Here is a 14,739-nt window from a genome sequence, read left to right as displayed (position 1 = left end):
ATCTACGCCTTCATTGGATGCAAAGCACTTCCCAGAAACAAATTTCTTCGAGTTGGGGAACAGATGGGAGTCTGAGGGCGCTAAATCAGGAGAATAAGGAGGAACGACCAAGCAAATCGTACCCCATATTTCGTAGTTTTCCCATCGCCAAGGCATCTTTGTGAGCAGGAGACAGCAGGTTGTCCAGATGCAATATGATCGCTTTCTTCTTCAAGCCAAGCCTCTTCTGTTGGCACTTAACTTGTCAAGAAGGTTGGAGAAATATTTGTCTGCAATTGTTCTGCATTTTTCAAGGTAATCAATTAACAGGATCCCTTTTGCATTCCAAAACACAAGCTATGACCTTTCCAGCCGATGTGATTGACTTTGCTTTCTTTTGCACAGAACCACCAGTCATCACCTTCAAACCATTAGAGGCTACCATATTCTGACCAGTTATTTGCTTTGACAGGCATAATAAAAGGCAAAACTTATGTTGGAGAGAGTGTTTTCATAAGTATGATATGAGCGATTCAACCATTCTGGTGGCTGCTGCTGGTTTGTTTCACTAGGTTTTATTTCCCAGCCTTAACCAGACTTTCTGCCACCATGTTCATAGTCTTATTTACCATGAACACAGTTGTGACCTCTTCCCAATTTGGATTACTTCTTAGTAAGTACTCAACATGTGATATTCTAATATTACAACACAACTATTTCAATCTCTAAAGTAGTAGTCAAGTAGGGCAAAAAAGGTGACCTCTAATTTAACTTAAAGCTACTTTTGAAAATTTAATAAATTTTCAAATTTTTCATAATTAGCATTCATTGAATAAAATGTAATTTCTTTGTAATCTATGGGCAAGCTTGGTGATGACAATTCAGAAGTATTAAAAAAGTTGTGGTTTGATGGTAGAAGCAATCAAGTACTTGCCTTTTTTTTGCTGTCAGAAACTTTTTACTGTTCAATATTATACATTCAATGTTTTGTTTTTTTGAATATCATCCAAATGATCCTTAATTTTATGAAAAGAGTGTTGGAAACTGAATGGAAAATACCTTTATCTTGGATATATCCTATCCCCTCCTCTTCATCGCATGGACTACAACGTTGGCAAGGTGGGAGGTCTTGAATGTTCTGATGGCCCATAGAGCTCTGGGGCAATGACTTTCCTGGTAAAGACTATTCATCCAGATAGGCTGAAAGGTAGGAGCCAGATGAAAGGTGGTTAACAGACCATGTTTCTCAGTGAGATTGCTATAAAGGCATCTGACACCAGTGGGGTGAATATTTAAGTGAGTGTGTCAAGTTCAAAACATTATTGAGAAGCAGTGGGAAACCACCTGCCACCAGCCCATGATACAAATACTGATTGATGGTAATAAATATATATTCCCAACAATAGGGCTGGGTGTCATGTTTCACAATTGGAAAGGCAAGAAGGCTTCTGTGGTCATCATCACAAAGTCCTGGCTGCAGTGGAAAAGAAGATGCAGAAGAGGGTGTTTACTACCGAAATTGGGACATGGCATGTCAGGAAAATGTTAAGGATAGAAAAATTTGAAATGGTAGTAGGAAGAATAAATATAATACATTTATGTTAGGTGATAATGGATTACTTGGGAGACTTGCACCCTACCTAAAGCAGCAATCCTACATAAATATCATGATCCCTCACTATTTTTGTATCCATTTCACAAAGCTGGATTCTTCAAATAGTTTTAACATCTTACTCATTATGTTCAGCAAAATGGGCTCTAAGAAGTTAAGTATTACAAATAATTTACTCATTCTTTCATATTAAAACCCTTATTAATGTAGATATGATAACGTTAATTCATTAGTTCAAAAAATCAGAAGGCTGAAATTTTACCTCATACTTTGCCTAACTTTTGTTAACTTTTCATCACTACCACAAATAATTGTATAGAGCTGTTATGTAATAAAATCTTATTAACTGTCAATTAGTCATTTTTAGGGTGCAATCCTTAAACAGCTAAAAATCAGCTTTAACACTTAACAGAAAGACTGTGTACCTTAGAAAACAAATTTTTCACATTGGGATATGCTTGCAGATTAGTTGGTGAAAATCGACTCAACTGACTATATAATTGCTGAGCCTCAGGTGATCGCAAGAAATTTAAAAACTAGACCATTAACATTTGAAAACTAATAAAATTAAGAAAACAATGGCCATTTTATAAATTTTATTGATACAGGAGTTTATCACAATTTCTTATTAGAAAATTCATGGGAATCAAACAGGCACTGTCTCATATTCAGAATTATAAGACTGAACTGAAACGATTGAAACATCAATGTCGTCTCAAAACTGAGGCGCCAATTAATCCCATTGCACAGAAATTATACAAGTGTTGTAGAACAGCATTTGAACAGCAAAGTAATTTTGCCAAGAAAGAAAATTCATAAATTGCAAGATTCACAGGAGTCTAAGAAAATTCACAAATTTAACCATTTTTTTCACTGCTGCAAGCTGATGTTGCACCTGCCTAACCACATTTGATGTGGAATTTTATTTTTTTCTGTCGTTCCAGCCTACTTTCACTGAACAAAACTTCTTGACATGTAAAGGACTATAACACCATGATGAGGACAACTGGTAGAGAATAATAATACAGGTACTATTGGCTGACTTGCTAAGACAACACAAACAGAGAAATTAGGGAAGCCACTAAAAGATTTCTTTAAAACTGTACTTGCCCTGAAAAATTTCTGAATAGTTTCACCAATTTCCTCAATGTTATTGTTTCACAATAAAAAAAATTAGCCTTAACGAAAAGTCACTTTTCATGTAATTCAGTTAAGATTAGTTCTGGAAATCAACAGCAGGAGATTGCGGTGCTTGTAGATTAAAAGTTCAAACTCCTGGTAATTTGGCAAACAAAAATTAAGATACTTTGTATAATATTCATTGGGAGAACAGATGATATTAACACACACACAATACACTGCGAACAATTCATCTATACGCTCCCTCCTCTTTTTCACTTAATTTGAAACACACACAAACATCCACACACACACACAAACCATTTAGACAATGCGCAATCTGCTGCATAATGAAATGTATAGTTATATAGATACTAATCCAAAAAAATAAAAATAAAACAAAATGTTTATGATAATCCACCAGTGATAACTATGGATGAATATCTTCCTTCACAAAACCTCACCAGTCATGCTACTGCCATCCACGCTCAATAACAGGATAATAATTTCCATCCTCATCAAAGCTATTACTCTTAGTGAAGTGGCTTCCTTCACTCACTCAAGGTGACCACATGAAAACATAAAACAAGCAGAGCAAAAAAACTGAGACATTACAACTTGGTTAAAAAAACCTATTCACAGATTTAGAAATAACAAAATATAGGGAATATAATAAAATGCAGGGAATGCAATCATTTATAACAATTGAGTTCTCTGAGGTAAAAATACAAGTGGGATAATGAGAAAGGGGGCAGGGGGAAACAATACACTCAATTGATCCTGAATTGGCCCTAATGAAGCAGAGGTCAAGTTACAAGGCCACCACATAACCACAAAAAGCCCTGGTTAAGGGCCCATCTCACTCTAATCAACAATCTCCATACAAAATATTACTCTCTACCTTACACATTCAGGTTTTCACACTTTGGTCCTCCAAAGTTTCTTCGAGGGATTAGTCTCAATATGCCATACACTCCCACGAATGAAAGCACTTTTCTTCAATGGAGCCTAACATACTACCCCAGCTCCTACTTTCATTCTCACTAGGTTTCGTTGAAATTTCCTAGTTACATGCACTCCAATACACTTGAAATTATATCCTTTTCCTTAAACCCTCCACTCACACATGCACACACACAATGGCAGCACTAGTTCAATCATACATAAACACACAAACAATTGTCCTAAATCTTCCCCTGCAAGTCTGGGAAGCATTAACTAGGAAAGGTGGAAGGAGTGTTGTCCTTCTCGAGCTGCCAAATTTAGCTTGACACGCATCACTTCAAGGGATGAATAGTCTGGTAATTTCAAATAGTTCACACATGTCATGACCGATGGCAAAAAGTCATCAGGATTCATATTAGTTTCCAAAGTCTTTCGAACCACTGTCAGTGGAGGAGAGAGGCTCTTGAACCCTAGAAAATTAAATATGCAGTTAGTACATGGCAGAGGTATAACTTTGTTATTTCTATGAGGCTATTCAAGGCAATAAATTATGTGCCTGGTTCATTATCATCATTGGTATTATACCATTTAAAATATGTTTTAGATGGATGCTGACTGATCATTGTTAAATTTCTACCACTTATTCGTTTACCATATTTTGCAAACATAGGCAATCCTCCAAAGAGAGATGGGATGGACCACTCCTAAATCTACCACTAGTCATTGTGTGTTGTAAGTTTTAATACACACTATGAACTTACAATTTGCACTTTGGGATTGCAAGTATGTATTGTATATTGTATTTATATAACCAGTAGTTACTTCAAAGACCTTGAACAGTAGTAGTGAAATAAATTTATGAATTTCTAAATAACATCCTGGGAAGTGCAAACAGGTGATAAGAATTTTAAAATATTTTTAAACAATGTTTCATCAGTAAACCATCTCTTTTTAAAGACTAAATTTCTTTGAAGAATATCAAATTTTCAATACAAGCTATTACAATGGGCAAAATTTTTCCCTAACACACAATCACTACACACCAAACCAATTAGTTAAACTTGCAAATTAAAAGCTGAATTATAATAATTGAAAATAATATTGATTGCATTGATGGCACTTGTATTCTATATGGATACCTTGGATTGATTTTCACTCATTTTAGCATTTAGATTAGCATATGAAAAGTACTTAGTTACATATAAATGAGAGGAGACTAATCTTTGAATAATATCATATTAAGCCATTAGGAGATCAGATGTGTGTCATTGAAGATGAACAGTGAGTGACCATATAATTTTTATGGCACTCAAAAATTTTTAAGTTTTCTACACTGACCACAACATGCAAAAAAGATAGTGAGAAATAGCAAATGAAAGGCAAATTTCTTTTGGCAGCCTCTAGGGGTTAAAATTACAGCCTTAAAAAGCCATATCAAATGAAACCACTCCTTGCCATTTTCGACCAGCCAAAAACTACCAGATTTAATTTCATAACCACACATCCATTTGGCTAGATATCTTTGGATAATTCATTTGGCTAGATATCCCTGACCATTCAAAATTTAACAATATATTTTACTTTACAATAGCAACTTTACTGACATACTCGGGACACAGAAACGCACAAATTTCAGTAATTGGGGCAACTTACCACCAACAGGGAGCCTAGGAGATCCAGTAACAAACTGCACAAAAAGTCTTTGTTCATCACGATCATATTGACTGAGGATTTCAAAAAGGAAGCGAATTGCACGACTATCTGGAGTGTAACCATGGTCAGGCCGACAGCATTCCATTAGCGTTTTGACATCCCAACCAGATGAGGACAGATTGTTGGAGAAAGAACCTCCTGGACCAGCCAATGGAGATGGTAGAAGCGATGATGAACCACAGAAGACTGCTTCTAACTCCTCCGGGTAAAACATTTGCAGTTGGGAGAGAGGGAACACAGCCTCAAATCCTTCACGCAATGCCTCCATTTGACGTGACACTCCTTCCACCAAAAACCAGTGTGAAACCAACTGAAAAGTCATAAACAGTAACTAATCAAATGAAAGAACCTAACTCAGAATTAATTATTAAATAGGGCATATATTTAGGAAGGAAAACCTTTCCATCTGTAAAGCTTATAATAAATGGTTTATCAGTATTCTTGCCTCATTTTTTGAGGAACTTACTAGGATCAATGAAACAATAAAATGCTTCTGAACCTCCATATCCATAAATGAGCTTCTCAGAGCTTATACCATAACCACCATGGATTGAGTCAATTACTGATAGATACTATTTTGACTCAAAACTAAAATTAAATCATCATTTCAATAACAAAATGAATTTATTCCATGAAGTCACACTCCTGGTATACACAAAGGGGAAATTATTTTATTCTCTTATGAAAGAAAAACATCAGTTTCAGCTCACATTAATGCCAATTCAGCCAATAAGGCTATATAAATGGGTGATTATTCAAATCAAATATAATGGCCTGTGATTCTACAGGGATATAATATTCATTATTACTTTGTTCTTTGAAGTATTAAAAAATTCTAGTTGCACATGATTTTGAGTGTTTTACAATGTGAGACTTTATTTAGTACTCATTATCAAACTCAAAGCCATACTAGTTTGAGTGCACAAAAGAATTGAATATGAGGTTGAAATCTTCCATCCAGTACTTATTTGTTAAGAAACAATGACACGAACTACTATTCCTTTTATAGCATTTAAAATTATAATTAAATGATTTAGCATGGAGTATAAGTACTTTTATTCTATATAAACCTTCCTACCCTGCTGAATATAACCAACCCAATTTTGCTTCCAACAATGAGATGCAAAGAATAGTGACTTTTTTTGGATCCCTTGTAATTAATTGATCATATTGAGTATTTACTATGTTACATAAAAAACTGCAATGTCAGAAACCCATTTTTGTAAGTGAAGTACAGTTTATAATTAGGTACCTGGCAAGGAAAGAAAATAATCCTCATAGAATTTAAATAAATTTGCATATTGTTAAAAAATAAACTGTATTTAGTGAGTAATTGTTCTCAGCTTAATGGTAATTAAATTTTTAGAGCACTTTCACAGCTATGAAATTGTTTATTTTTCATTACTAGCTCAGTAGACAACCTGAATAAATATTTATTGTGATTTCTCATAAAGAAAGCCATATAATGTGTAATAATAATTGCAGAGCAATTATGCAATACCACATTATGTCTTAGGGTTTGGATTAGTTTTTAGGAAAATGGAAAACACTGGGAGCCTCACTCAATGTTTGATTGAAGAGGGAAACAAGACTCACCTTAATGTACTGATCCAGATTCTGTATGGTAACAGGAATATCCCTTCCGCCACGTCTGAGATCAACTGATGAGTACCCTGGGAGAGTGAAATCCAGACATAGGTCTGTTACGGGGCAACCATCCAGGGATAGCCTTTCAATGGCCTCTCTTCGCTGGTTTGGAGTCAATGAAGCATCTGCTTCAATTGCTTCCTTTTTCACAATGATATCTTGCAGACGAACCAATGACCGGTGAACATCCGGTCTCACATAACACAGATCACCCAAGCCTAGGGAGCCCTCTTGTCCTAGCAGCCATCGATAAAATGCTATGCTAAATGGAAGGTCCAACTAGGATAATAAAAGATTGAAACACAATTAATACATGCCCATAATCGCTCCCACTCCAAATGCAATGACAGAATTTCTGTGGAGAACATTGGCTATTTTCAGGATATAAAAAAATTTTCCATATAAACTAAACTTTCAGATAGGAATTACAATAGCTAAGGTCACGGCTTCCCATCCTGAGTGCCCGGATTCAAATCCCAGGAGCGGCAGATATTTTTCAGTGGTATAACGATCCCTACTTGAGGTGCTTTGTGGAGGGTACTGAGAGTGTACGCCATCCATCGAGTGAGATGTTAAGCTACGGACCCCTTGGTGCCTTTTGTTAAGAGTAGGCTAATGCTGATGCTGGGTTTCTATTCACCCTTCATCCTTTCCACTCCTTAAGGTGCAAATGACCTCAGCTGTCAGTCCCCTCCCATAAAAACTATAACTAGGAATTACAATACTACAGTATGTCACAAATCTAATGCTATGGCATTGACATAGAAATTGTGACGCAGTTATTTCTCCAAGTGTTTTTGGGCTACAATAGCCATGAAGAGCAATTGCATTGGTAGAATATAAATCTCAGTGGTTTCAAACTCTATTACTTCTTAGTACAGCTAACTTTGTATTCCCAACTACACAAATTTTTCTGCTACTTATACATGCACCTGCAGTGATAAGATTCCCTCAGGACCAAAGCCCCATTGACTCTAAGCTAGTTCACACGGGTTGAAATACTTGGCCATTATGACTACGGTGGATATTTTATGCCACATAGGAGTCCCTGGTAAACTTCCTTTTTTCTCACTTCAGCCCATACCAAGAGTTGGAGATAAGATGCCAAATTATACTAAAGAGAATTTGCTGTTAAATGAATGGTCATTTTATACCCATTCCTCCTTTCATTCTTCCAAAATGACTGATACATTAATTGACAATTCCGCATACTGATAAGATTCATATATATTTTTATCATGATCTTTTAAGAGAATCGGTGACATTTTATTAACAGTTAATGAACCACATTAGCACTCAATAAATGCTTTTACTCTGTTGTGAACCTAATTATACGTTTCTTGTTCATTCTACGCAAATTTTTCTTTTACATTTCCTTTTTATTCATTTCTTTAATTTTCTTTGAATAAACCTTCAAAATAATTTATTTTTTCAGCATGGAATGCATTATCATATTTTACATTAATGTATACGCAAAAAGTTGTTCCACTAAACGAGTGTATCTCTTCATGAGCAAGATCGAGGAATGCATAACCCTTGTATTATGAGTTTCCAACGTATTTACAAAATTACAGAGTTAAAACAGAGTTTCCAACGTATTTACAAAATTACAGAGTTAAAACAAAGTTCATCAAATTTGAGGCAAAGTATTATTTTAATGTGATCTCAATTCTTTACTTTCCTAATTTTAACATTAATTCATGGTGATCCTTAATGTATCATAAGGGCCTCAAGTTAACCGTGTTGTAAGATAACAAAATGGACATCTCATCAATTTCAAGGAAAAATATTTACCATGCGTGAATCCATTACTGCCTTAGCCATGAACTTTCCCAGGAAACGGAACTTGCTCTTGATTCTTGTGACTTGAGCAACTTTTGCATTTCGAGGTAAGGGGGCTGGAAATAGACCCGTGGGCGACTGGATGTAAGTGGTCCCTGATGATGAACCTAAAGACACACCTCCAAGGAGAATACGTTCACCTAACCAAAGGTCTAGATCTGCTCTTTGTATTTCTTTGGATACAAGAGCATAAAACTCTAAGGTAGGGCCCAAACCCGTTCCAACCTGTAAAGGAAATAAATAGTATCAGTAAGTTTAAAATTTTCCATTGATTATTACTCATAAACATACTGAATGCAGAGAATAATAAAAGCTCACAGCCCAGATGACAATGTATTGTCAATGGAACTGAATTACAGGGCTGCCACTCACACAAAATCCAGGAGGTGACCTGAACTAATTTCTTAACCCTTTTACAAGAAGGAAAAAAATTGAAACTTGAGGAGACACATGATCATGAAATGGATGTTTTCTATTTAGCAATGGTTTGTTGACATTTGCATATTAAGCAGTGGAATACCAAGAATAGTTAACTGCATGTGACCCAAATTGGCCCTTGGAGACAAATTTGCGAACTTGATATTAATTGGCAGTTTTCGGGGTAGAGAGCCAATGCTTAAGATATTATAAATTCAATCTTCCCAACCTCAAAGGGACTATCCATTCTGCCAAAAAGATCTAATCCATACTCTCTTCCTCCAGGGCCTAGCAAGGGCAACTTGTGAAACTATTCAGCATTGCAACTATGAGTTCTCATTCAACTACGTAATCAAATTTCCAAAAAAAAAACAGGAAAAGGCAAATTGAAATGCTCACACACACAAGACAGTTTATAAAATCAGTGTGGTTTTGGCAAAAAGCCCCTTTCAACTTTTTGGGAGGGTGCCAAACATTTATTGGTTTGAGTAATATAATGATTCACAAAAAGGAACAAAATCTGAGTGACAGGTACAGAAATAAGGTCATGGTGCTGTTGCTCACATTCCCAAGGCTATTTCAAGTTGGCTATTGTATGTGCAAAAATATGCCAATTGTTTATGGGGCAATGCAGATTTATTTAATGGCAAATGAAAAAATACTCGATGCCTCAGTTATGTATGAATGCAAACTTAGCAATACAGCTTAACGGTGCAATATCTTAGTGAGAGATTTATTAAGAGTATTTTACTTCGAAATTTCGTAAGTCCATGAGTAATGGGATTTAATAATGACTCTGTAGTCATTATAATAAGGAATCAATGATTTTGAATTCAGGATTTTTAAGTTTCAGGGTAAAAAAATGACACCATTTTTAGTTTGTTTCCTGGTTATCAGCTGGTCAAGGCTATTTCAAGTTGGCTATTGTATGTGCAAAAATATGCCAATTGTTTATGGGGCAATGCAGATTTATTTAATGGCAAATGAAAAAATACTCGATGCCTCAGTTATGTATGAATGCAAACTTAGCAATACAGCTTAACGGTGCAATATCTTAGTGAGAGATTTATTAAGAGTATTTTACTTCGAAATTTCGTAAGTCCATGAGTAATGGGATTTAATAATGACTCTGTAGTCATTATAATAAGGAATCAATGATTTTGAATTCAGGATTTTTAAGTTTCAGGGTAAAAAAATGACACCATTTTTAGTTTGTTTCCTGGTTATCAGCTGGTATTCATTGTCATTCCAATAAATAATTCAAACTTAGGCAAATTTTGGAGTGCACACAACTTTATCAATGAGAAGAAAACATTATGCAAGTGAAGTGAACATCTATTTCTGTGTTTCTGAGCATAATAATTTATAAAACACTGCCACCGAAAATTGCTCTTATGATTCTCAATTCACCGGAAATCTAAAGCAAAGAGACTATAAGGCTAAAACTATATTTGGTACTATTAATACCACCTATGTTCTTCATCCACTTAAATAATCATTCCCGATGATATATGATAAAAAAATCAAAACAAGCAAAATTAACACTTGGAAAGAGCATTCTATTGCTTTTAATATGCTGTACCATGACATGTTCATAGGGCAAATGGAAATAATTATGGGCCATCTCTACAACAGCTAAAATAACTTATGGGATTCAGCATGGTGAATTCACGAATTTAAACAACAAAATTCATGGTTGAGTAACCAACTTGTTGGAATAGATTTAGATTAGTACAGGAAAGCAAGCAAAATTCTAAGAATTCTTTGAATAACACAATATTTGAAATTAAATGGAACCAAAATAATGTGGTTCACTATAATTTGGCTACCATTTATGCAAGCTCGGTTCTACTAAGGTGTCTGACTAGGCAAGGTTAATTCCCCATGAACTATGGCACCACACAAAACCGAAGTTATTTTAACTATTTACTTTTTTGGACATGAAAGTCGAGTTCTTTTATAGTTTTTTCGACATTTACCACCAGCATATATGAATGTAATGAGGGAGTATATATGCAAACACAAATATAATATAATATAATAGCATATAATCTCAGTTTTAAAATGATAGTACCATAGCTTTCCTTCCCCACCAACGTTGCACAGAATCCAGAACTACAAAAGATTATGTTAGTTCAACATAATATTATATTTCTTTTAGATTTACTAGCATGTACCACTTATGCTTTAAACACTGATGCACATCAACACCTTAATTACCTTTATTGAATATTAACATTAGTTCTCAGGCCTGAAAATATTAAAATTAATTTTAAATAATGACATTCATGCTTAACCCTCTTAGTGCGGCGGGGATTCCAGAGGTACTAGTGAGAAGTTCGGAGGGTAATTTAAGAAAATGTATCACCTTAGGAAAAAAAAAATTATGAGTTATTTGTTTAGATATCAATATGCAGTTTTTTTATTTTAAAATAAAATATTGTAGTTAATAATGTTGTAATACATTTACGAGGGTCATCCGGAAAGTAGTACCCGTTCGTGCCGCATGAAGTGCTGACGACGCGAGTAGCCGCTGGACGAGGTCAGATAGCTTCAGTGGCTTGTCTGCCTTCTCTGAGCCAAGTTGCGTGACGCTAGCATTGCCTGTGTTGTTTCTGTGATTGTTTACAATGTTTAAAAAAATTGAGAACGCCGCCAGTTGTGAAGTGAGGGCAGTGATTAAATTCCTCAATGCAAGAAACGTTCGCCCATGTGATATTCATCGCCAATTAAAGGAGGTGTATGGAGACAATGTAATGGACGAGTCGTCTGTTCGGCGGTGGTGTCGCAACTTCAACATGGGGAGGGGGAACACACACGACGATGAGCGTTCGGGGAGACCGTCTGTCATTACAGACCAACTGGTGAGCTCAGTTGACGAATTCGTGAGGAACGATCGGCGCGTCACAATTGATGACATCTGTGAGCATTTTCCCAATGTTTCTCGAACAATTGTTCATGAAATTGTTAAACACCATCTGCATTATGCAAAAATTTGTGCAAGATGGGTCCCTCGCGTATCTCAATGAGCTGGCGGCGAAGGACTATGCAGCAGGAATACAGAAACTTGTCACACGTTATGACAAATGCCTTAATTTGCTTGGAGATTATGTTGAGAAGTAGTTTAAAGTATCCTCTTTCAAATAAATTTTTTTATGTTTGTTAATATTTACTTTTGTGTCTTTATTTCACGAACGGGTACTACTTTCCGGATGACCCTCGTACATCATCTGAAAAATAAATGTAATTATTACAGTATTATAAAATTGAATAATATTTTTTTAGCAATAATATTTCGATTTTTAGACACAATACTAATATTATTTTTAAAACATTTTTCAATAAAACTACGATACTTAAATATAATAAAGAATCAAAAAGACATGTAGAAAATATTATAAATAAATAAAGAAAAACCAGTGAATTGCAAATTTTTTTGTCAGCCTCTGCATAGTTCGATTTTGTTGAAAAGGCTGATCTCACTGAGTCAAATTGGGACTTTTCCCCTTTCCTTGAGACTGCGGCAATGTGCTTACAATCTAAAGGCAGGAAAAAACCAAGTTCTAACTCACAGTTAACTGCTGACAATGTAATCCAATACACAGGGCGCAATTGACTAGATAGGATGGACGGCAATGAAACCAAAATGATTACAAAGCAGTGCTCTCATTTCCATCGTCTCAACAAAGTCTGAATAAGCGGCTATAAATTAACACCACCACACCATAACACATTCAAGAGATTACAGATGATCACAGATTAATTAGTAGTCTTTTAGTGGCTTTTCATAGTGGAAAGACCACTCAGAAAAAACGAGCAAACAATTAGGCTAAGCTTCTCGACATGTACAAAACTGAACGAAAAATTATAGTAAGAATTATAATCTTTGAAAAGCATTTAAAATTGCTAATAAAAAATTTAAAAATTAGTTATGTAATTCTATGGAATTCAACCTATCGATAGCACAAAAACCATAAATTATTAAAGAAAAAACCATAAGTTACAACGATTTTAACAATAGCCTACGCAAGAGCCGATATATATCGGCCCGCCGCACTTTTTGCCAGGGATACGAAAGCCGATATATCGGCCCGCCGCACTAAGAGGGTTAATGTGCCACTAATTTTGGACAGTTTTGTTTTGAGCAGAATATAATGAATATGAAAAGTATTTAATTATGAGACTTACCTCATTTTCATATTGCACTTCTAACAAAGCTCGGGATGAGGCGAGATCAGCAATGACTTGCTCTGCCTGCCTCAGAATGTCATCTCTTGAAACTGTCCTTTTTCGTCTATCTAGACGAGGGGTGACTCTCTCAGCACTATCTGAACCACTAAGCTCAGGAGTAGAATCCAATAATCTCTGCAAAGCTCTATCTCGATCAAATGAGGTCGCATAAAAGAGTAATTGCCTCGTTTCAAATGGAAACAGGAATGGGCTGAAATGACAACAGTTAAGGTCACAAAAATGAGTGCCAGGTAAGACAAAGACTACCTATCACAAACATATTTCATTACACCTTTTTCATGAATCTCATATCACCTAACTCACAAGAGATAAGGGCTCAGTGGACTGTCATTTAACTTCAAATAATGAATGAAACATAAAAATTATGTGAGCCTTTTTGTTGGAAAAGAGTCCACATAGCAATAGTTTTATATTTTTAATTGAAAATCAAGGAAAATAAGGTAACTAAAACTAAATTAGCTTCCCCCATAGTTTCCAGGTAAAAACGACTTTTTTTCAGTCAGTTCATTCAGCTGGTGGAAGAGCATTGAAGATGTGAAAAGTATATTTCAAGGGTAAAAAATAAAAATCAAATGGAAACTTTTGAAAAAAAAAACAATCTTAACAATTGAAAATGAAAACTTAGAAAAATATGGATCCGATGAATTTTCATTTTCTTTCATCCCATGAGTTAGTTGAGTCCACTGATTGGGTCTGGGAATCATCCCTTGTTAGTTCTAATATTATCATATTAATATAAGTTAATCAGGAAGAAAATAATTAGAATTACTACAACTACTTGTTTCAAATTATTCACATGTAATTTACTATAAATATTCTGCATTGCACATACCAGCTTAATAAATTGTACATTATTCTCAATCAAAAAAAAAGAGATGTTCTAACAAGATTCAGCAGTACAACAATAATGCCTTGTAATTGAGACGTTATAATTAGCAACATTTTACTTACCAAGCTGATGCTATCTGCTGTAGCCATGATGGAAGGTTTCCTGTCATTATAACCAATGGATCTTGCAGTTGACGACTTGCTTTTGCTGCAACTTTGCTGTTAACAAACTCCTTGAGGAATGTAGAAACATGCAATTTAAAGACTTGGTCTAAAAACACAGTTATTCACATAAGAGTTGCACAGCTAATTAAAATTGAATTACATTAATGATTTAATTATCAATATATATACATATATATTAATAGGCTAAATACAATGTGCAT

General features: G+C 35.0%; 1 protein-coding gene across 6 annotated transcripts in view; it reads right to left on the bottom strand.

Annotated features, from left to right (window-relative positions):
• Positions 1-2,178: 2,178 nt before the first annotated feature.
• Positions 2,179-14,739, bottom strand: part of ctrip (E3 ubiquitin-protein ligase ctrip) — a 75,367-nt gene continuing 62,806 nt past the window's right edge. For 5 of the 6 annotated variants that reach the window (XM_071584259.1, XM_071584258.1, XM_071584262.1 and 2 more), the window contains 6 exons: positions 14,477-14,586; positions 13,463-13,715; positions 8,810-9,082; positions 6,965-7,294; positions 5,309-5,678; positions 2,179-4,125 (listed from right to left, as the gene is read on the bottom strand). In XM_071584259.1, the coding sequence (XP_071440360.1) occupies positions 3,929-4,125; positions 5,309-5,678; positions 6,965-7,294; positions 8,810-9,082; positions 13,463-13,715; positions 14,477-14,586 (1,533 nt within the window). In that variant the 3' untranslated portion in view covers positions 2,179-3,928. The remainder of the gene's footprint in view (positions 4,126-5,308; positions 5,679-6,964; positions 7,295-8,809; positions 9,083-13,462; positions 13,716-14,476; positions 14,587-14,739) is intronic. The other variant, XM_071584261.1, reaches the window with a different exon arrangement.

Source organism: Hetaerina americana, unplaced genomic scaffold (assembly GCF_022747635.1).
Source record: "Hetaerina americana unplaced genomic scaffold, ioHetAmer1.1.p SCAF_17, whole genome shotgun sequence".
NCBI classification, from domain to species: domain Eukaryota; kingdom Metazoa; phylum Arthropoda; class Insecta; order Odonata; family Calopterygidae; genus Hetaerina; species Hetaerina americana.
This window is presented reverse-complemented; position numbering and strand designations above follow the sequence as displayed.